This window comes from Xiphophorus hellerii, chromosome 6, assembly GCF_003331165.1.
Source record: "Xiphophorus hellerii strain 12219 chromosome 6, Xiphophorus_hellerii-4.1, whole genome shotgun sequence".
Taxonomy (NCBI): domain Eukaryota; kingdom Metazoa; phylum Chordata; class Actinopteri; order Cyprinodontiformes; family Poeciliidae; genus Xiphophorus; species Xiphophorus hellerii.
Window position 1 is genome coordinate 28,470,437 of NC_045677.1, and position 22,737 is coordinate 28,493,173.

Here is a 22,737-nt window from a genome sequence, read left to right on the forward strand (position 1 = left end):
ATTATCACCACATTATTCTGGATTGATGGAAGAAGTCCCACATGGAGGAACATTTATTTATTTATTTTTTTATTTGACTTGGTAGGAGACTACGGATTAGGGTCACCGGCAAAAAAACAAAACAAAATTTTGACTTTAATCTTGTGAGATCAAAGTCAGAGTTTAGTCAAAATTTGGAGGAAAAAAAAGTCAGAATTTGGAAAAAGTCAGAATTTGGAAACCAATCCCAGAAAGTTTCAACACAAAACTTGGAAATTTATGAGCTTGAAAAGCAGAAAATATTTTACTTTTGAAACTCTGACCATTTTCTATTTCTGAGTTCAGAAAATTTCCAGTTTTTTTTCAACATGTTTGAATTTGTTTTCTGGCAGATTTCTGAATTTTGAACTCAGAAATTTTCTAATATTTTGTAAAAATATTTCTGACATTAACATAATTTTTTTCTCTTGAATTTTCTTTTACTTTTGAGCCCAGAAATGTCAAAGTTATTTCTAGAAAATTTCTGAGATTAATTCTGAGTTTTGGTGGAACTTTAGTCCTTTTTTCTATCTACAGCTTCACATCTGTTGAGACTGAAAGAATAGTTTCAGATCAAAGCAACATCTGGCATTTCATAAAGCTTGTCTAGATATTCATTTATATAGATATACACACATAGTTCTAGTTTAAGTAAGATGGAACAGTGAAGTTCTAATTAGTGCAATATAAAAAACTGAATAAGGAAAGAATTCACTCATATAGAACTGAAAACTGAATCCAGGAGCTGAAGTAATATTAGTAATATGAGTAATATTAGTGATAATAGTGATAATAGTGAGTTAGTTCTCATCCCTTCTTCAGTCTGCATGATCCCGGTCTCCCTCTGAGCCCTGGGGACCTGGTATTGATCGGCGCTGTGTAGGTAGTGATTGGACATGAGTGGATAATTTCCTTTGCTACATTAGAGTCCATTACTGGACCCGCTCTCCGGAAAGTGAAAGACATCCTCAAAAGAAAAAAAAAAAAAACGACAGAGAATGTTCTTGGAAATGGATTCTTCTCACAGAAATGATTTAACGTCTGAAGATCCTCAAAGTTTCTCTTCAGGTTTGGAGACGATGACGGAGTGAAGCGGCGTGGAGATTCCTGCTGGAAACGCTTCATTTAGCTAAACCCAGCTGGTCTTTCCCATTTATTCAGAGGAAACTTATAACAGACTTTAATTTAGAGAGGCAGCGCCACACAGCTGAATGTTTACTGGGGTCCGATCAGAAAAACCAGAACACAGTACAGGGGAGATGGAGCAGGTCAAAAATGTAACAAATTAACTGTTGGCTTTGCTTTGGAGGCTGATGTTACTAACACAAGAAGAAGAAATTATTTGAGGATTTGGTCTAATTAGACTTTTTCACCTGCTGATGTAACTTCTGACATAAATACTGAGAAATTGTTTCTTGTGATAAACACGGATTAGAGTCTGGAAAACGAATCATTTAAAATCTGATGAGTCTGGAAAGATGGACTCCAGATTTAATTCTCCTTCCAGGTTTGTGTTTTTGTTTCCATCCAATCAGCTTCCAGTGTTTATTTATAGAAGTCAAAAAGGAGCAACAGGAACCCAGAGCAGGAACATCGGCTGTCTGACCTCACAGGGTTCGGTTTGTGGGAGCCTTGGCTTCATAGCTAACTTTTAAAAATGTTGAGAAAATGACTGAGAACTCAACTTTGACCTGCAGAACTGGTACAGACAGCAGAAAAAACTTGGAAATTTGAACTTTTTTGTACTTTTTGAGGCGTATGGGAACACAGTACAGGCGTGCCTCTGTTATAGATGTCATCATTTACATACACGGCTGCTAAATACAGAAAATGCTAACTACATTTTACACCATATTCTGGCGCCCCCTCTAGGGCAGCGCCCCTGAGGGTTTACCCATTTTTATCAAAACAGTCACTTCCAATAACTTCCAGAAACTCCTGAATTTGCGGCCAAATTTAGTATTTAGTTATTCGGGTCTTAATTCCTCCGCTGGGTGAAAACTGGTTTGTTTTGGATGTTTTGAGGTCTGAGCAGCAGCAGCTGATGATGATGATGATGATGACAGCATCTGCGCGCCTGCAGGTGACTCCTTTAAGACCAGGGGGAGGAAGAGGAGGAGGAGGAAGAGGAGGAGTGCAGCGGGTCGCCACGTTTCACCACATTACATTTTCTCTGCCCGGTGACCTGGAGCCTCTTCCTGCTGGTCCTGATGCCGCCGCCGCCGCTGCTGCTGCTGCTGCTGCTGGGGCCATGAAGCAGCTCTTCCCTCCCTCTGGTTGCCTCGGGAAACTCGCCTCCTCCATCATATTAATGGGATAATAATGTGATTGATTGGTCATTTCCGCGGAGAAATGCTGTTTGCTGCTTCCTGAGAGCGCAGGGTCTTCAGAGAACTTTCCTCCTGCTGGTGAGGAGGAGCCGGACAGGCAGGAGATTCATTCAGGTTTTATTTCCCAGCTTCTGCTCCGAGGAGGAGGAGGAACATGGAGCGCCTCCGCGGCTCTCCGGAGCGCATCAGGCGGTTCCAGCAGCGGGAGCTTCCGGCTGCTGATGTGCAGCTCTGCGAGCGGACCGAGCTGTAGCGGAACCGAACCGAGCCGGCTTTCAGCGCGTCGCAGTGGAGGAGGGGGGGAGGAGAAGGAGGAGGAGGAGGCATCTATGCAATTTTATTTTGACTTTGCATTTTATTATGAGCGCAGAGGAGGGAGATGCTGGACCGGCGGCGGGAGATCCGGCCGCCAAGCAACGCCTCACCTGGGAGGAGAGCGACCCGCTCGGCTCCCAAGGACGTCCGCAGCCCGACGGCGAGGAGGAGCCGCAGCCGGGAGAGGATGAGGATGAGGAAGAGGAAGAGGAGGCAGAGGGCCGCGCGCGTGCGGCTGACGCTGAGAAAATCAGCGGGGAGGAAAACGGGGGCAACACTTCCAGCGAGGAGGGGGCGGTGGGGGGCAGATGTGGCAAAACGCAGGCGATGCCTTCAACCTGCAGCAGCGAGACGTGCATCCCGACCCCGAGCTGCAGGATCTGCTTCCAGGGAGCGGAACAGGTAGGCTGCTGGTTCTGCTGGTTCTACTGGGTCTGCTGGGTCTGCTGGGTCTGCTGGGTCTGGTCGCACATCTGTCACCTGCTCGACCCGATCAGATCTCAAACTGCGGTTCTGTTGGTGGTGAAGTGAGGCTGAAGGTGAGCGTGCTGCCCTGTGATTGGCTGACGGCAGCAGCTCGTGCCGTTGAGGTGAAGCTGCTGATTGGATACTTTCAGTTCTGCTGAGATCAGAGGAACCAGAAACACGAACCCAAACATTCACTGCTGGAAGTCGATGCCTATAACCTGTCTGAAGTGACCTCTGACCTCTCTGATTTACCACAGCAGCTCGTTGAAGACGTTATTTTATAAATTAGAATATGATAATTGAATTTATTGTTATTATACAGACTGAGAAAGCCAAGGTAGTAACTAAAGACAGAGCAAAGACAAAGTGTGTGTAACTATATAAAGACATAAGTCTATATGTACTAAATAAGCCGTTTGTACTTAAATACTCCAATAGGTGTTTATGTGTATATTCCCATGTATATTCCTATACCTATAGGTTTATACCTACATCTACAGATATATCTATATACAAAGTAGGATGTTTGTATACATATAAACGTACATATAAAGAGAGAGATGCATAATTCTCTAGATGTATAGATCTATACATCTAGAGATCCATGGATCTATAGAGATTCATGGATCACATATCATATGTTCTTCATCTGTTGTTCTAGACATGTACATCAGTATAACTATAGAATCACTGTGAGAGTTCTGGATGATTGTTTTTATATCGGGAAGAAATCTTTAAAAATTATTAAAATGAATAAAATTTTTAAAAACTGAAAATGTGTAGGAGGCGGTTTCAGTAAGATTAAATATTTAATTAGTCCATCGTTTACAGAGCCTCGCAAAAGTCGTTCTAACTTTCTGAACTTTTTCACTTTGTGTGACGTAACATTAGGGACGAGTTTTTAATCATATGGTTTATCATCCATCAGGATAAGATTGTCATTATTATCAAGATTTTGATTCTTCAGAATGATAAACTCGGGTGCAGATTATCGTAAAATAAGTAAGAAAGTCATAAAATGTGTTGTAAAACCCTGAGCTGCAGGGTATCCGTCACATCAGGACAGCGACCCAACCATAATCAGGTTAAAATCTCATCCCAAAGTGACGCACCAATTTGTCTGCCCGTCTTCCTGAAAGCGGATGGACAGACGTGGACATGCAGGGACAAATGGACCGTCAGTCCAGGATGAAACCTGAGACGCTGCAGGCCTGTGACAGCAGATGAGGGACGATTCATCGCTGCCACAGCTGAAGGGAAGCAGGAGAGCGGGCAGCAAACGCCTAAGTGGACATCCTGTCTTCCCAACGTGGGCTCCAGCCTGTTAGCGGATCAAATCTAATAACTCCGCCTCCGGGTCCAGACTCATGGCTGCTGTGAAGGCCTGGAGGCTGGGAAAAGCTTAGTTACCTGCTTTTTAAAAACTCTGATAAAATCCACAGCTTGACTTTTTCTGCTGCCTAAAGTTGCATCATTAGATCAGTTTGATGAATTAAACTGTAGCTTTTCCTTTAGCATCCACGTGTGACAAACTTTTGATCTATTCATTAAAATGCAACATTCCTGTCAATAAAAGCCAATATTTCATCTTTTATTATAAAATGAGCTTTTTGAGATTTTTTTTATTGATTCCAGATCTGACATTTAGAGGTTCTGAAGTTCAGTTAGATCACTTATAAAACTATCCATCTACACCTTGTAAAACTTTTCATACCTCCATAACCTTTCCTCATTTTGTTTAGTTACAACCACAGACTTCAATCTGTTTTACTGGAATGTTATATGATGGATAAACACAAAGGAGTAAATCGGTTTAAACATTTTTACATGTAAACGTCTCCACAGTGAAGCATGGTGGTGGCTGTGTCATGCTGTGGGTTTTATCAGCAGGAACAGAGAAACATGTCAGAGTTGATGGGCAAGACGAGAAAATATGGTGAAGATAATATGGAATTTCTTAAGCTCTGAGCATATTGGTTAGCATGGCCTAGTCAAAGTCCTGAGGTAAAGTTTGTGGTAGTAGTTGAAAACAGATATTTACAGGTGCTAGCAAACCAAACTGGGCCCTCCAACTGCCAAATTACGGGAAAGAATTTTTATTTTCGACAAAGATTTCTGAATAAAAACGTAGGCTTGATGTTTAGGTTATGAAAAATGTTGTTATTTAATTTAGTAATCATCCTCGCAGTAGCAGGAAAAACTCTTCCATCTCTCCCCACTAAACACAGAAACGCTTCTGACTTACATTCTGATGAAAAAGGAAGAGGCACAGATCAAGTCTGATGTCATCAGTGATGGCCAGGAATGGATGTGATGTCATCGATGACATCACAGGCTGTTACCTCAGAAGCCTTTGAATAAAAGAGCTGTTAGCTTAGCGCAGCATTGCTACCATGGCACGTAGGCGACGTCGTAGACGACGCTCCTCCTACAGACGCAGGAGGAGGCGCTACTACAGGCGAAGGAGGCGCCGCAGCGGCTACTATCGCCGTAGACGCAGGAGATACCGCCGGCGTCGTTATTACTAGTCGCTGACGTTGACCATGTAGCAAGCAATTAAAAAACTACTAAAAAAATATAATAAAACAATTTAGAAAAAAAAACAACCAAAAAACAAAAAAGACTTTTTTTATTTCTGAATTGTTTTATGATTTTTTTAAAAGTGCTTCCTAAAATATTGCACATTAAAACATTTGAGGCACAGCAATATATGAGTGACATCGCAGACGTTCATGATTGATGTAATCTATCCAAAGATTTCAAATGCAATCTGCTTTTTGCTTAAACCCGTTGCTAGGATGCCGGGTGAAACCCTCCACAGACGGCGCTCCACGCTGTCTTAGAAAAACGCATCAAGTTCCCAATCCACGGAAGAGACATTCAACCAAAATGATCTAAACAGGGGCGCAACTGCATACTTTCTGAGGTATGCGAGCATGTCATCTGTCCCCCCCCTGTCCCCCAACGGCATAAACTTTTACAACTCATTTTTAATTAAAGTATCAATAATAATAAATGTACATATATGTGAATAAATTGCTGCCTACAGGGCAATTAAAAAACAATGAAACAAAAAACAAGGCAATATTTCATCATTTAACATATAAATGAGCCAAAGAGACACAGGCTAACGGTTCTGTTAGCTTGTGTCCAGAACAGATGCAGGTCTGAGGCTTTTTGTTAGCATGTTTTCTATCATTCTTATAGCTTGATAGGAAGCCTGACCCAAACTGGCAACCTACATTAATAAAATGGTGAAATAATATTGACCACAAAACACTATTTATAAAAGATATCAACGTTTTTCCTACACAATCCTAACAAACTTTTTAATGTCGAAAAAAATAAACTGTTTCTAGTCTACACAATATTTATTAATTTATTTATTAATCTATTTGTATTTTAAATATTCATTTATATTATTTTTAGGTCTCTGGAAATGACTGAGGGATGAAGAGACTGATGTCTGGTTCTTTAGCTTCTTTCGGTTCTTTAGGTTCTGCGGTTCCTCTCCTGACCCATTCTGTCTGATATCAAACAACCCACTGAATATCGCCGACATATTTGTTTTAAGCCCTTATTAAACGTCACTGTGGTTGTTTAGCCTGTATCTTCCCACTACCGTCTGTATTTTTGCCAGAGGTTTTACTTTAGGACGGTGTTTTATCGGGCGGACATTTTAAAAAGACGAGGGTTGGTAGCAGCTCACTGCGGCTGCGTAGTGTCCGTCTCTAGGTAACCATGACAACAGCGTCAGTTCGCGGGGTCCTATTTAGGTTCCGAAACTACCATTTAACTGACCCTAATATTTCCTCTGTTTTGTTTTGGTCATTATTATTACACTTATTGTTGAGGTGTGTGTGGTAGGTGCCTCTATCAGACATTTGTAGCAATACGGAATAAATCGCGTCCCGTGTTGGACAACAACCGCCTGTCATTGTAGCCTAGCTTATGCTAACCTGAATATTTACAGCTCTCTTGTTGATACTCTGATATTACTCACCTTCTGTCTTTCAACCACTTTGAAAAGCTTTTCTTCGTCTCTCCAACATCTTTGTCTTTCCCCCTCTTCCGTTTTCTGTTTTGTGCCCCGGAGTTTTTTTCTGCCGCCCATCTTTATCTCCCTGTTGTCGAGGCTTTACTACAATTCAAATTTAAAAGAAAAACCGCGGCTGGTAGGAGGGGCGGGGCGAATAATCTCTGCTGTTACGTTCATAAAATGCTCGCTAGAAAAAAAAACCCGCATCGTTTTTGCGCCCCTCTAGTGCGGCTACCATTCTGATGAAAAAGGAAGAGGCACCGATCAAGTCTGATGTCATCAGTGATGGCCAGGAATGGATGTGACGTCATCGATGACATCACAGGCTATTACCTCAGAAGCCTTTGAATAAAGGAGCTGTTAGCTTAGCGCAGCATTGCTACCATGGCACGTAGGCGACGTCGTAGACGACGCTCCTCCTACAGACGCAGGAGGAGGCGCTACTACAGGCGAAGGAGGCGCCGCAGCGGCTACTATCGCCGTAGACGCAGGAGATACCGCCGGCGTCGTTATTACTAGTCGCTAACGTTGACCATGTAGCAAGCAGTTAAAAAACCACTAAAAAAATATAATAAAAACAATGTTTAAGAAATAAAAATAAAGATTAAAACTCTGGAGGCACAAATGATGTCACAGATGTTAGCCACGTCACAGCCATTCCTGAGTGATGTCATCTAAACATGTAGCATTTTAATCAGAAATAAGGAAAAATGTAAAACATAATCATTCAATATTGGAGTAAGTCCAACATTTAGTGATTTGTGTATTTATAAATGCAGTATGTAGGCTACATGTGTTCCTCTCCTCCATTTGGTTAAATAATTCAAATTTGTTGGTGTATTTCTTGAGTGAAAGAAAAAGAGCTGCATGCCTGGAGACAGATCTTTCACGGTTCCCGTTTTATAACTGAGTTTTGCTAACTCTGTTATTGCTTTTATCTAATTGACCACGGTCGGCTTTGGTCAGAAATCCAACCGGACATCAGCAGATTTTAAACCGCTAACTGCATGTCAAACTTAAGGCCCGGGGGCCAAATCCGGTCCGCCGCAACTTTCTGTGTGGCTGAGGGCCACATAAATATAACTTTAAAGATAAAGGTTGTGTGTTTAAATATATTTTATCAATTGAATCAAACCTTAAATGTTATTTATTTTCAAGAAGCAGTCATTGAATGCAGAAACAGCTATTTATTAATATTTAGTTTAGTTTAGAACTGAAGGATTTTCTTGTTTAACACAGCAACAACAACAAAAAAACGTTTTAAATGAAGCTAATCTACCATTCTGATGAAAAAGGAAGAGGCACCGATCAAGTCTGATGTCATCAGTGATGGTCAGGAATGGATGTGATGTCATCGATGACATCACAGGCTGTTACTTCACAGGCCTTTGAATAAAAGAGCTGTTAGCTTAGCGCAGCATTGCTACCATGGCACGTAGGCGACGTCGTAGACGACGCTCCTCCTACAGACGTAGGAGGAGGCGCTACTACAGGCGAAGGAGGCGCCGCAGCAGCTACTATCGCCGTAGACGCAGGAGATACCGCCGGCGTCGTTATTACTAGTCGCTAGCGTTAACCATGTAGCAAGCAGTTAAAAAACCACTAAAAAAATTTAATAAAAGCAATGTTTAAGAAATAAAAATAATAATTAACATACTGGAGGCACAGATGATGTCAGGTCAGATGTTATGATCTGATGTTTTCCAATTGCTGGTGGCTAGTCTGAAGGAGCAGAGTGGAGGCTGTAGCTCTGAGGAGGAGCTCTGTCCTCCCAGGTTCAGGGTTAGGGTTGCACACCTGAGGAGGAGGAGGTGTTTTTGCACAGCTGAATGGTTGCCATGGAGACTGAAGGATTTCTTCAACATGCATGATAGAATCAAAAACATACTTCAGTTAGGGGTTTGATGAGGGAATAACATTATAACATGACGTTAAAATGTTAGTCCTGCTAACCCGAGAGACTGTGTCAAACTGAAGGCCCGGGGGCCAAATCCGGCCCGCTATAGATTAACTAGGCCTTGTCTTGGTAGGTTTACAGTTCAGTTTCTGGATGATAGATAGTTTTTGCTAGTGGCTTGTATTTTTTGCGACAGTAGGCAGACAGGAAAGAGGGCGAGGAGAGGGGGGAAGACATGCGGCAAAGGCCACCGAACCCGTTACGTCCGCGTCGAGGACTAAGGCCTCCAAACGTGGGGCGTGCTAACCCCCTGCGCCACCACAGCACAGCCCGGGGAAATCTGTTTAAATCATAAATCCACAGCTTCTCCCTGACCTGCCTGCTGTGCTCCTTCATGATGCTGTTTGCTCCCAATAATCTGTGAGGCGTCACACAGCAGCTGGATTTCTACTGAGATTAGATTAAATTAGATTACATAACAGCTGGACTCCAGTCAGTCTTTAGCAATCATCAGGCAACTTCTGAAGGCAACTGGTTTCACTCAGAAAACGGGGCTGAATACGTTTGCATGTTGCACTTTTAATTTTTTTTACTTTAATCAAATATAATTTTCTTCCTACTTCATGATTGTAAACCACGTTGTGTTGACCTTTCACATAAAAGTCCAATAAACATGTTTATGTTTGTGGTTATAATGTGAACAAATATGGAAAAATTCATTGGTCATGAATACTTTGGTAAGCCGCTGTGTGTTACATATATATAAATATGCAGCGTACACACACATTATATATGTATCTCTCCTGAAGGCCATGTTGTAGTTCCTAGCTTCGCCATCAGGTGGCGCGGCCGTTAGTGGGTGGTATTTGTTTTTCATATACCAAAAGAAGAAGAAGCCGTGCAGGTCAGTGGACGGTGTTTGAGGGTTTTGTGATTTTGTGCGACTGTGCGTCCATATGAGTGGTAGGTTACAGTGTATTTATGTTTGAGTGGCATTATATGTGTATTTTAGTACTTTGAACATTTTCTGTTGTTAGTTTCTTCTTAGAATAAGACTAAGCTAATTTCTATTCTAAAATGGTAAACCATGTTATGTTTAGTTGTATGTATAGTAATGAAACAGACAAATAATATGATTATAATATGTTTATAAATGAGTATCTGTGTTCATGTATTTATTCATTGTTTTGTAGAACCACACACATCCGGCCTGTAACCCAGTTAACCTGCTGATTAAAGCCAAACCATCACGTGGCGCCATTATTGGCTCATCTGGGCCAATAATGGCGGCGCGCATTCTGCGGTCACCATTTTAACAACATTACAACATTATCTACAGACATTTTTGAATTGTTTTATGATTTTTTTAGTAGTTTTTTAACTGCTTGCTACATGGTCAACGCTAGCGACTAGTAATAACGACGCCGGCGGTATCTCCTGCGTCTACGGCGATAGTAGCCGCTGCGGCGCCTCCTTCGCCTGTAGTAGCGCCTCCTCCTGCGTCTGTAGGAGGAGCGTCGTCTACGACGTCGCCTACGTGCCATGGTAGCAATGCTGCGCTAAGCTAACAGCTCTTTTATTCAAAGGCTTCTGAGGTAACAGCCTGTGATGTCATCGATGACGTCACATCCATTCCTGGCCATCACTGATGACATCATCTGAGCCTCTTCCTTTTTCATCAGAAAGTAATTTAGCTTCATTTTAAGCTGCTTGTGATTTTATGCTAATTCATGCGGATAGTATTTTTTAAGTTTAGGTGTTTAAGCAAATCCTTCCTCCTCTTTGTTGTGTAAAATAATGAAATTTTGTCTAAATGTCATTTTGTCCTTTAGTTCTCTCCTATTATAATAGTTAAAATAGATCCACTGTAATAAATCAGGAGTTTTCAGAGCCTCATTCAGATTTATTAAACGTAAATGTTACAAACATAAACCTCAGTGGATGAAACTTTATCGTATTAAATTACATTTATTCTGTTCCCAACAATTTATAAAGCTGAAAACAGGACAAATAGTTAAACTTACAGAGAAAGCCATCATGCTATGCTTTATTAGTGATGTGGTTATGCATATAGACATGCACTCTGTACGTATACGAAGACATATACACGTAAACACCTTCAGGCTCATTGGAAATACAATGAGCCTCGCATGAATGCATCTACTGCTGCAGCAGGAAGTGCATATTTTAAGAATAAGAAGTTATTTTCTAAAATTCCAGTAACAGTTTCTGAACTCCAGGACTCCATTGGGCGTCCACTGTGAAGAAGGACAATGATGCAACCTCCAGGATTTAACATCACAAATCAGCAGGTGTTTAGGTGTATGTCTTCGGAGACGTACAAACTGTCTATTATGTCATAAACATATGACATGATTCTTATTATAATTTTAATATGAATAGAAATTAAAAAGAAATGAACATTTCTTTTTAATTTTTATTAGTTTGGGACAAAATACCGCAGCGTCCTGAGCTCCCGTCTGCCCGTGAACACGTCGGCCTCACCTCACATTTCACTTTAAATGAAGCTAAATTACTTTCTGATGAAAAAGGAAGAGGCTCAGATGATGTCATCAGTGATGGCCAGGAATGGATGTGACGTCATCGATGACATCACAGGCTGTTACATCAGAAGGCTTTGAATAAAAGAGCTGCTAGCTTAGCGTAGCATTGCTACCATGGCACGTAGGCGACGTCGCAGACGACGCTCCTCCTACAGGCGCAGGAGGAGGCGCTACTACAGGCGTAGGAGGCGCAGCAGCGGCTCCTATCGCCGTAGACGCAGGAGATACTACCGCCGTCGTTGTTAGTCGCTCATGTTAAATATGTTGCAAGCAGTTTTAAAACCACTAAAAAAAATCTTAATATTGAGATTATTTGGGTAAGGAAAAAAAATTATGATTTAAAACAGAGATAATAACAGGTCAGATGTCATGAGTGACATCACAGCTATTTATGATGTCAGCAGTATGTTTTCAGTCCAAAGACAATGATTTTGTTTAAAGCCACGTTGCTGAAGTAATTAAACTTTTTAATGGTGCAGAATCAACTTTCTCTGCGCTGATTGAATAAAATGGTTCCTGCGATCGAAACAGGTATAATAATAATCTCCATAAATGTTACATGTAGCATCAAAAACTTAAAAAGTTGCTAAAACTTTGTTGATTTATTGTTATTTTTTGGAGCTGAGCATTAATGACATTATTATGACAGAAAATTATATTCATTATATTATATCATGACTCTTGTTAGCATGTCTGAAATCGTCTCCAACAGGATAATATTTATCACTATGCTGTATAATCTAAGAATAAAAAATAATCCACAAGGTTTGACATGATGAACTAATGATTATTTCAGTAACTGATTATTCTAACGATTATTGGACAAAGAATTGCCAAAGTCTTCAGATTTTTCATTTAACCACTTCAGCCTTTTTTATTACTACATTACAAATACAGTAAAAGATGAAAATAAAGTATTTCAGTTATTTAATTTAATCATTTTTATTTATTTAATTTAATCATTTTTATTTATTTAATTTAATTATTTTTTTAAAATAAGAGAATAAACATTTTATTGCCTAAAATGCATTTCTTTAGTGAAGTATTGATCATTTATATTAAGGTTTCCTTTAAACTCAACGTTTAAACAGAAAATGTGAAAAGTTGAGCCATTTCTGCTCCACTTGACGTCAGTACAACGTACAGCTGATTATTTTTTACAGTATTTAAATCAGGTGAAGATAAAACTGAAACTAGAAGAGCTCTGGGTAGACAAAGTTTATATCTAGATCTATCTATATAGATCTAGATATATATAGTGCAGTTTTTACTTAATTACTGCTGTTTATTTGTTCAGCAAATGGCTGTTTTGAGTTTGCCTTACTGAAGTTAAGGGTTAATCCATCACTAAAGTAGTTGAGGATTATTTCAATAACTGCTTCATCACGGTTAATTCATTTAGTTCTGATAACTTTATCTGCTTTCAGACAGGGATCATAAATAAACTCTGTTCTCTGGGATCTTTAGTTTCTTACAAAAACACGACTTTTCATCAAACCGTCCTCCATGGCAGTCCGACCCGCCTGAACCAAAACCCTCTGAGGTCGTTTTAAACCCACAAGGTTAATAAGACCAGATAAAAATCGAGCTCTCTGACCGCTGACCTTAATGTCCTGTTAATATGCCGGACACGGCCGGCCTGCGGGTCGGGCCTGCGGGTCGGGCCTGCAGGAACGTCTGCGCTGGAAAAACCTCCAGGAAGGAGGAAAGAGAAATAAATAGATACGGCTGTGATGATTAATGCCAGGCTGCGTCCTGCTGTAGCTTTGAGAAATGATCATTGATTTTACGCCCTCTGGTGGACAAGTTATGGGTTTGCTTTGATGGATCACCTGCTGGGGGAGAACGGAGGCGAGCTGAGGCTGGAAAACAAAGCATTTCTTAACGATGGGGAAAACCGGATCACGGAAACGAATGGAGGATTAATCCTGGGCAATCGATGGAAAGCAGACAGTTTCTCTCTGATTCTGAAGCTTATTGAAGGGGCTGGAGAAGCAAAATAATACACAAAAAACTGTAACTTTGATAGATGCAGATATTTGATCCTGCTTTCCATGACAGCAGTGAGGATTAAACATGGAAGGAATCAGGTTTGTTTCCTGACAAAAGGAACTTCCTGACACGACCTGCTGCAGTCTGGAAGTCTGGAAAAAGAGGTTATTGTTCATTTATTTCAGATTTCACCAAGCCGCTCGCTTGTTTTCCTGCCTTCCAGACACCTGCAGTAACTGGAAACAATAGTTGCTCTGAATTATTTCTACATTCAGTGTCGTTCCAGAGTTTCTGTTCAGAGAGCGATGATGTAGCGTGTCTTTGTTAGCGCTTAGAGAAACTAACCAGGCATTACTGTCAAACTCTGCTAAACCAAAGACTGAGGAACTCTGCAGTCTGCAGCTTTTCATTTCACGTTTTGTCTTCTGGCAGCTGAATTCACCTCCCAGGAATCACCTGTTCAGTTCATCAACGAGGATCAGGAGGAAAATCTAAACGTTGCCTCCAACGTTTGACTCTAGAGCCATGAGATTTCTAATTGTGTTGCAATAACAACAGATTTATTTGGAGCTTCGTCACTTTAGAGGAGAAAGCATAAAAAGTTTGGATGAAATCAGGAGCAGACGTTGTGGATTAGATTATCACCCAGATTAACTCTCTGTTGCAGCAGTGAGATACATTTTCCTTTTGTTGCTGCTGTTTGCTGAAACTTCACCCAAATATTGTAATTCTGGGGGATAACATTGAAAATTAACAAATTATTCTGTTTTTTTTTTACTCTGTCACCTTGTAACATTTGAAGTTGTGACTTTTTCCCCGTATTTTTTCTTTCTCCAGATAATCTCTCAGATTTTCTGTCAGGTTTATGTCTGGCTTCTGGATTTATTAAACTTTAATTTTAATCATAAAGTCATTATTTTGTCGGTCTGTGCTCAGACTCACTATGATGATAAAAAAAAACTCCACTTCTTCTTCATATTTCTAGAAAACACCTGAATGTTTTGGACCAGAACCGTTTGGTATTTAAATTTATTCATAATTTCATCCAGTTGACAATAACTCCTGGATGATGCTGCCATGTTTCTGTGTTTTTGTGTGTGATAATAAACACACCTTAAGATGGATTTTGCTTCCCTGTTAACCAGCCTGTGTGTGTGTGTGTGTGTGTGTGTGTGTGTGTGTGTGTCGGGCCGCAGGGCGACCTGTTGAACCCGTGCCGCTGTGACGGCTCGGTCCGCTACACCCATCAGCAGTGTCTGCTGAAGTGGATCAGCGAGCGCGGCTGCTGGACCTGTGAACTCTGCTGCTACCGCTTCCAGGTCATCGCCATCAACATGAAGAGACCGTGGCAGGTAAACAGGAAGTGCTAGAAACACGCAGAGCTGCAGCTTTCTGCTGAGTGCTGGAGCTCAGTCTGACGTTATGTAAATTAAATTTGTGTCAGCATCACCGTTTTAAACATCCCGACTAATATTCACATAAATTGTCTTTTCAGGTCCTAAAGTGAAACTCTTAGTTTGAGCTGATATTGAACTGAGCAGCGATTAAATGATAAAAGATAAATTTATGACTCAGCAGGTTTTGCAGAGTCTAAACAAAACGACTCTCAATTCTCACATATAAGTGAATTATGTTTATTAATTCATCTCTGAAGCCAGCTGGATGTTAACAGGAGTTTTAAGCACTTTTACTTTTCAGGCTGTTTGTGAAACTTTCTTAAATCAATGCCTCGTTTTCCTTCTACCTCGCTGCTTTTTGTTGCTACGTCAAATAAAATCCCAATAAAATACATTAAAAAACTAAGGTTTTATTCCCAGTGTAGATGAATTAATGTCACGTTTGCGTAGAGATGTGAAGTTTTCTGTGTCCTGCTCCCTCAGTGGCAGCCCATCACCATCACGCTGGTGGAGAAGGTCCAGATCATCGCCGTGTTCCTGGGCTCGCTCTTCCTGGTGGCCAGCATCTCCTGGCTGCTCTGGTCGGCTCTCAGTCCGCAGGCCGTCTGGCAGCGCAGAGACGTCCTCTTCCAGATCTGCTACGGCATGTACGGCTTCATGGACCTGGTCTGCGTAGGTCCGTCCGCACGCTGAGGAACGAGTGGAACGTCAACACGTTCATTTTCATTAAATCATCGATTAGGTTTTAATGCATTAATTAGCATGACCCTGATGACAGCGGATAAACTCTCCGCCATCAGCACATTGAGCAGCATTGATTGGCAGCGCTAAGCCCCTCCTCCTCCATCTGTCCACAGACTCTCATAACAAACTGTCACAACATGGTGACAGTCTTTTTCAAATATGTAAAAAAAAATTTTTTTAAATTAAAGTTACAACTTTCATCTTATTATTCTGACTTTTTTTACGTTCTGGTAGTTTGGCTCAAAGCAGGTTTGTGTTACATGAATGGTGTGAATTTTTGTCTTTTTGAAAAGTGATAGAAAATATTATCTTCTGTTCCACATCATATTTATATCACTGGAAAACAGGAAGAGATGGATTAATAATTAGAAGTTTAGTTTGTGTGGGCGTGCCGTGGTGGCGTAGCGGTTAGCGTGACCCGTATTTGGAGGCCTTGAGTCCTCGACGCGGCCGTCGCGGGTTCGACTCCCGGACCCGACGACATTTGCCGCATGTCTTCCCCCCCTCCTTCCCCGTTTCCGTTTCCTGTCAGCCTGCTGTCATATAAGGGACACTAGAGCCACAAAAGACCCCTGGAGGGGTAAAAAAAAAAAAGTTTAGTTTGTACCTGGTCATTAAAAAAGGGTTAATTTTCCATGACAGAGTTTTAGAAAGTAATAGTAATAATAGTAAATGATAATGATCATTTAAAAATAATACTTAAAATATTAAAATAAAGTCAAAATATTAAGTTTTATTAATATTTCGAGAATAAAGTTGAAATGCTTGTAATTTATGTTGTGATTTTATTTTCATTTTTTAAGTAAGGCCCTAAATCAGTCGTAATAAAGCCGTTATAGAAAACATTGATTTATTGTGATTTCCTGTCGTTGCAACAGGCCTGATTGTCCACGAGGGGGCAGCAGTGTACAACGTGTTCATGCGCTGGCGGGCGGTGAACCTCCACTGGGACGTCCAGAGTTACGACAAGGCCAAGGACATGGAGGAGACGAGCACCGGCCCCTCCTCGCTGGGCCCCAGGACGCTCTGGTTGCCCCTGGCAACGTTCGGGCCCAGCGGGCCGCTGCACCCCACCCAGCTCGGGCCGCGGCCGTGGACCTGCCTCTGTCTGGCCCCGTTCTGCCCCGGGCTGGTGCCCGGAAACAGCCTGAGCCAGGACGCCGACTCGGGGGAGGTGGTCATCCGCGTGACGTCGGTCTGAGCCTCGACAGGTGAAACTGTACCTGACCGTTCATCCGCGTGACGTCGGCCTGACCTCAGTTCATCCGCGTGACGTCGGTCTGATCCTCAGGTCATCCGCGTGACATCGGCCTGACCTCGGTTCATCCGCGTGACATCGGCCTGACCTCGGTTCATCCGCGTGACATCGGCCTGAGCCTCAGTTCATCCGCGTGACGTCGGCCTGACCTCGGTTTATCCGCGTGACGTCGGTCTGACCTCAGTTCATCCGCGTGACGTCGGTCTGAGCCTCAGTTCATCCGCGTGACGTCGGTCTGACCTCGGTTTATCCGCGTGACGTCGGTCTGACCTCAGTTCATCCGCGTGACGTCGGTCTGAGCCTCGGCAGGTGAAACTTTAGTCTGAACGTTTCTGCATTTATTGGTTGCTGCTTTTCCGGTGTTTGCGATGAGTTGGGCTTGTAGTTTGTCCCCAAACCAACCTCAGCCAGATAAAGATGGATCTGTTCGGTTGGCACTGTGACGTATTCCTCTCATCCATCATGAACAGTTTACATCGTAGCATATAAGACCAAACTGTTGTGTTGCATCCGGGTTCTCTGGTACTTTAACGCCGCATCAGGAAGATCATTTCAGTCCAACTGAAGCACAAATCAGTCACTGTTTTAGATTCCTTTGAGGTCATCAGGACAAGCAGCTCCTAAAGGATTTAAATGAAAAACACCACAAAAAGGTTGAAAACGTTTAGTGCCAAGAAGTTTAGTCAGGAATTCGTTGGCTGTATTCAGATTTTAAGCACTGTGAGGCAGAACGACGTCAGAAACTCATTTTTCTTCTTCTCCGAGGAAACGACTCTTTTGGTTCTTGCGTTTCACCTGTCAGGTTGTAATAAAAATGTTTCTTCTGGCTCAGATTTGTAAAGGCACAATTTGGAGTTTGGTCTTTGACTAGGCCACTGCAACACTTCATCCTGCTAACTGCGTCCTGACATGGACGTGTCGAGTTTCTGTGAATATTTTGCCTCTGGGATGATTAGCAGCTTCCTTAAATGATTTGTTAACATAATAAACTTTCCCTCTGTATTCTGATGGACCTGAAACATTTAGGAAACGACCTCATAATTTTTAACGCGCCTGTGTGATCCAGAGTGTAACGATGATAAAACTCCTGCTTTTACAGACGGTTTAAGCTGCTGACGGTCAGTTAATCTGTGTACTGGAGGTTAGAGTTATATCATTTTACAGAATGATGAATAGATTAGTTTTATGTTCTGACAGAGAAAATCTAAAGACTGAATCTCTTCATCATAACCTCTCTTCCATCTGCCACATTCCTGAGCAAAAACAAAATCTGAATCCATCTTAGTCACGATTGAGACGTTTTCTGCATGGAAGCAAAGATGACGAAGAAATCTTAAATGGTTTTTCAATTTAGTTGTTTTTTTGTAAATCCCAGAAGAAATATGCGGGAAGGAAAACTAAATTTCATTCCCGCTAAACCCTCGGTGCAATTCTGCAGGTGGCCACTAGAGACAGGCTGGAAAACATCTGCAGACTGAACTGGATCAGGCTTAGAAACGAACCGGATCTTTAGAAAAATGCCAAACTGATTATAGTTCATCCAAAAGAAGACGGCTGAGATTCAGAAGCCAGTTTGGCTACAATGAGCACAAACTGACGTCAGAATGGTGTTGATTTTCATTTATGATGCAGGAAGTCATTTATGTTCCTGTTTTCCTTCATCGGCTGGGATATGTTGCTATAGCAACGTTCGACATAAAAGTGTTGGGATAAATGAGACGTTTGGGCTCGCTGGGTTTTTGGTTCTGGGGGATTTTGGATCATTTTGGTTCTTTTGGTGCCTTAAGAGGCTGAATATTAACGTCTCATTGTGCAGCACAGATATGACTTGAATGTGACTGTATTTGTTTCCTTTGTATGTAACCTGGTTGTCATGTATAAAGAATGTTTGTACACAGACAGAGAAATGTGAGTTACTTTCTTTAAGGCTCCAAACCATCAGTGAGATGGAAAACATGAAGAACCAGGTCCGACCAAAACGATCCAACTCTCTGGATGCTGCAGACGCCGCTGATTATTGTTGATGTTAAAAAGTTTGCATTTTACATTAAAAAAAAAACAAAACACTCCACTTTTCCTTGCAGAATAGTTTTAACCCGGCTGTTCGTTCAGCCTGCTTCCTGTTGTCAGACTGTTTCCAGGATGTGATCAGTGAAACTGAGATCAGGGGCATCAAACAAACTTCAGCTAAACGAAGTTAACTCATGATTTAACAGGGAAGGGAACATATTTTCACACATTTCCAGGTGGGTTTGTTTAGTTTGTCTCATTTTAAAACGATATATATATTTTTTCATCTAATCTGGATATCTTTGTCAAATATAAAAAGTTTTTTTGAAAGAAAAAAAACTGAAGAAATTGGTAAGGAGACAAATTTTTCACTTTACGTTTTCATCCAGTCCAATGAAGAACACGCAGCCAATATGGAGACAAAACTACTCACATCTCTGGACTAGAATATTCTGTAAACGTCCTAAATCAAGAACAACTTTTCAAAAACATGCAAAGTTCTGCACATGTTTGTTCTTCCATTTGGGATCCAGCTGCTAAAAACAAACCAAGCTCTTAAAAAAGAACCAAAAATGAGCCGTTTCAAAAACATCTTTAACGTAACGTCACAAATCAGCAGGCCCTGCCCGTTACCTAGCAACCACAGCGGAGTTACACCGTAACCTAGCAACCAAAACTAAGCTCCAGCGTTTGGCTGCTGGTTTTACTGTGTGCTGAACAACGGCTGCTGGGAAAGACGAGTTTTGTTGTTGACTTGCGTCCAGAAGCCGCTGCGTTTTTGTTCAAAGATGTTCGGTTGTATAATCGCGCGTCAGTTTGCAGCCATTTTACAACGCGAGTGCAAAGGTTGAGTTGGGGGGCGTGGCCAACGGCAGCTTATTTGGATTTAAAGTGACAGTCGCCCTAAAACTCATTCTGAAAGCTCCTTGTAAAATTGTAAAACTAACTTAAACACATTTGAATTTTTTTAAGGTTTTTTCCAGATTGTAATAAAACGTCTGACTGAATATTTTTATTTATTTATTGTAAATCAACACATAATTCTAATTCATATTCTAACACATAATGATAATTCAGATTTAAAAAGATACAAAAAAAGATGCAAGAGAAAACTGCTGGCATAATAAATCAGAAGGCAAAAACCTGAAATGTACAGTCCACATGATTATATCACATATAATATATATATATATATTACATTACACATTCTACCAAAAACCAATCTGCATGTAAAACAGGAAGTGTACAGAATTTACAACAAGGCACTGAACTGTGGCAGGAACCTGCAGGTCTTGGTCTTTGGATGGATCTGCCGCCCGCGGAGCTCCAGGGAAACGTGGGAATGTTGCGCTGCCGGACCGGGTCTGGTGGAGCGGCTCAGTCAAGCTGAAGCAAAAACTGCACAACAGTCACCATAACTGTTACTTTACCCATGTTTACCACAATGTTCCCAAGTTTTTACCACTAATTTAGGAACCTTTCCTTTCAGAAATCTCAAAAGCCCTAAAAATGTTAGATTTTTGGATTTTCTGTGGTCCACAACAACAGATTGCCTAAAACTCAGTCAGGAAGCTTTAATATTTGGGTACTGATTGCTTTGCATGAGAGAGAAGTTGCTGTTTCTGAGCTCGTGCAGCAGGACCGGTTCAGAAACATCGGAGCGCCGTTTTTATTCCTCAGCAGAACCTCGGACCCGATCGGAGTTCATCCGGATGGAAACAGGCACTTGTGATTTCTTCATTGTCTGCTAATCAGTTATAAAAGAATCAGAATCGGATTCAGGGTTGTTGTTTTGTTTGGGACGGGAAGGAAAATACATTCAAACAGTCTCTTCTCTAAAGAAACAATTCATGACAGTCACAGTTCCACAGCCAGAAGCGTCTGAAACGGTAACGTCTCCTGGCGTGTCTTCTTGTCTTTCCCATGTTGAAGAGTAGCTAAAAGTCAGCAGAGACTCGATGAGTTCTGGTTTTCTTTGGTAGCTTTTGTTCCATTCTTTTTTCTTTTGGGTAATATTTAGTTTCTTTCAGAAAGTTTCCTCCTGCCACTGGAATTGAACCGAACCACAATCCGCTTCTCTAAAAGCATCATTTCAGGTGGTCCAGATGGAAAATGTTACGTTTTTCTGATGAATTTTATTCCAGACTGATTGTTGATGAGAAGCACTTCCAGGTGGAAATACTCCGTTTGTGTAGAGACGCGATGCTTTGGTCTGAGCTCAGGTTTCCATGGAGACTCGCAGCTCGACTTGGACCCGGTGGAGAAACCTCAGAGGTTTTCTTTTTGCATAGCCTTCATGTTAGCCTTCATGTTAGCCTTCATCCTTCATGCTGCAGGCTGAGTGAAGCTGGACCCACCTTCTTTAAATTAAATGAAACTGGTGTCAAACGTTTCTGCAGCAATAATTAAACGACGGGTTGATGTCTGGTGACCTTTGGAAACTCTTTTCTATTAAAAATCTTAAAAATTATAACGGTACAAACAAACATTTTGATGCAAAATTCAGCACAAACGAAGCACAATTAATTTATATCAATTTGTTCTGATTTTGTTAAAGGGCAGGTTGACCTCTAGTGACCTCTGAAAAGCTAAAAAATCATCTTAAAAGTTAAAACAATACAAAAAATTTTGCTGCACGATTAATTTCTATCAGTTTTGTTCATGCGTGGGGTCAGAGGTCGCTCGGCAGATTTCTGTTGACCTCTGGAAACGTCTTTTTAAAAAAAAAAAATCTTAGAAATGAAAATGGCAAGAACAAAAACATTCCTGCACAAATGCAGCACAATTAACTTACATCCATTTTGTTTGATTTAATGTTGAGATAAAAATGGAAACTTTATTTATGGAAACTAGTTTTTTCTTAAAAATTATAACGACACAAAAAAACATTGCAGCGCAAACATTTGACACCTATTTCATATAATCTGAGGAAGGAGCGGGTTTCATCTCGACTCGGGTTCGGTTCTGGGTTCGGTTCTGGGTTCGGTTCTGGCCCTGCTCCGGCCTGCGGGCCCCTGAGGCTCCGTCCGGCTTCACCAGGCGCTGCCTTTGCTCTCATGGCTGCTGACCGACTGACTGTTGCTGTGGCGCTTCTTCACGATCATGCTGATGTACGCCTTCATGAGCTTGGCGATGTCCATGACCTGCAGGGGGCGACAGAGAGCAGCCATGAGCCACAGAAAGCTTTTCACAGGAGGCAGCAGGTGGAGTTCATCGGCACCGACCATCTGGGTCTCGAACACCAGCTCCCGGCCCTCCACGGCGATCTTGTAGGCGTTGGGCAGCGGCGCGCCGAAGGACAGGATGAGCTCGTAGGGGAAGACCTCCAGGGGCCACGGCTCGCCGCGTTTGTACACGGAGATGGACTCCCGGCTCACGCCGAGCCACAGCTCCGCCGGGAAGGCTCCGTCACAGCTCTGGAACCACAGAGGTCAGATGGGGTCACACGCTGCGCTCCATCAGCAGATAATGATTTCATCTTTATAATAATCACATTATGAATGAAGGCTTAGAATAAAACAAACAGAAAAATGAACTAAAACTCTGTTACACACAAAGCCTGAAGTCGGATGACGGAGTTAATTTATCGTTACTAATATTAATACATTTTTCCTATTATTAGTAGTATTGTTATTTTTGTTAAAATTAATTATGTAACGAAAAACGTTTCTGCTTTTTTAACTCTGGACTCATTTATAGATTTAT

General features: G+C 41.6%; 2 protein-coding genes across 2 annotated transcripts in view; one reads left to right on the forward strand and one right to left on the reverse strand.

The window, feature by feature from the left end:
• Window positions 1-387: 387 nt before the first annotated feature.
• On the forward strand, window positions 388-18,925 carry marchf11 (membrane-associated ring finger (C3HC4) 11). Its single transcript, XM_032564577.1, has 4 exons — window positions 388-3,065; window positions 14,820-14,975; window positions 15,504-15,696; window positions 16,643-18,925. Exons 1-4 carry the CDS (start codon window positions 2,709-2,711, stop codon window positions 16,963-16,965), a joined length of 1,029 nt encoding a protein of 342 aa, XP_032420468.1. The 5' UTR covers window positions 388-2,708; the 3' UTR covers window positions 16,966-18,925.
• Window positions 18,926-20,039: 1,114 nt separating this feature from the next.
• Window positions 20,040-22,737, reverse strand: part of myo10 (myosin X) — a 106,759-nt gene continuing 104,061 nt past the window's right edge. The window contains exons 40-41 of the mRNA XM_032564368.1: window positions 22,257-22,448; window positions 20,040-22,175 (exon numbers count right to left, since the gene is read on the reverse strand). Of these exons, the coding sequence (XP_032420259.1) occupies window positions 22,065-22,175; window positions 22,257-22,448 (303 nt within the window). The 3' untranslated portion in view covers window positions 20,040-22,064. The remainder of the gene's footprint in view (window positions 22,176-22,256; window positions 22,449-22,737) is intronic.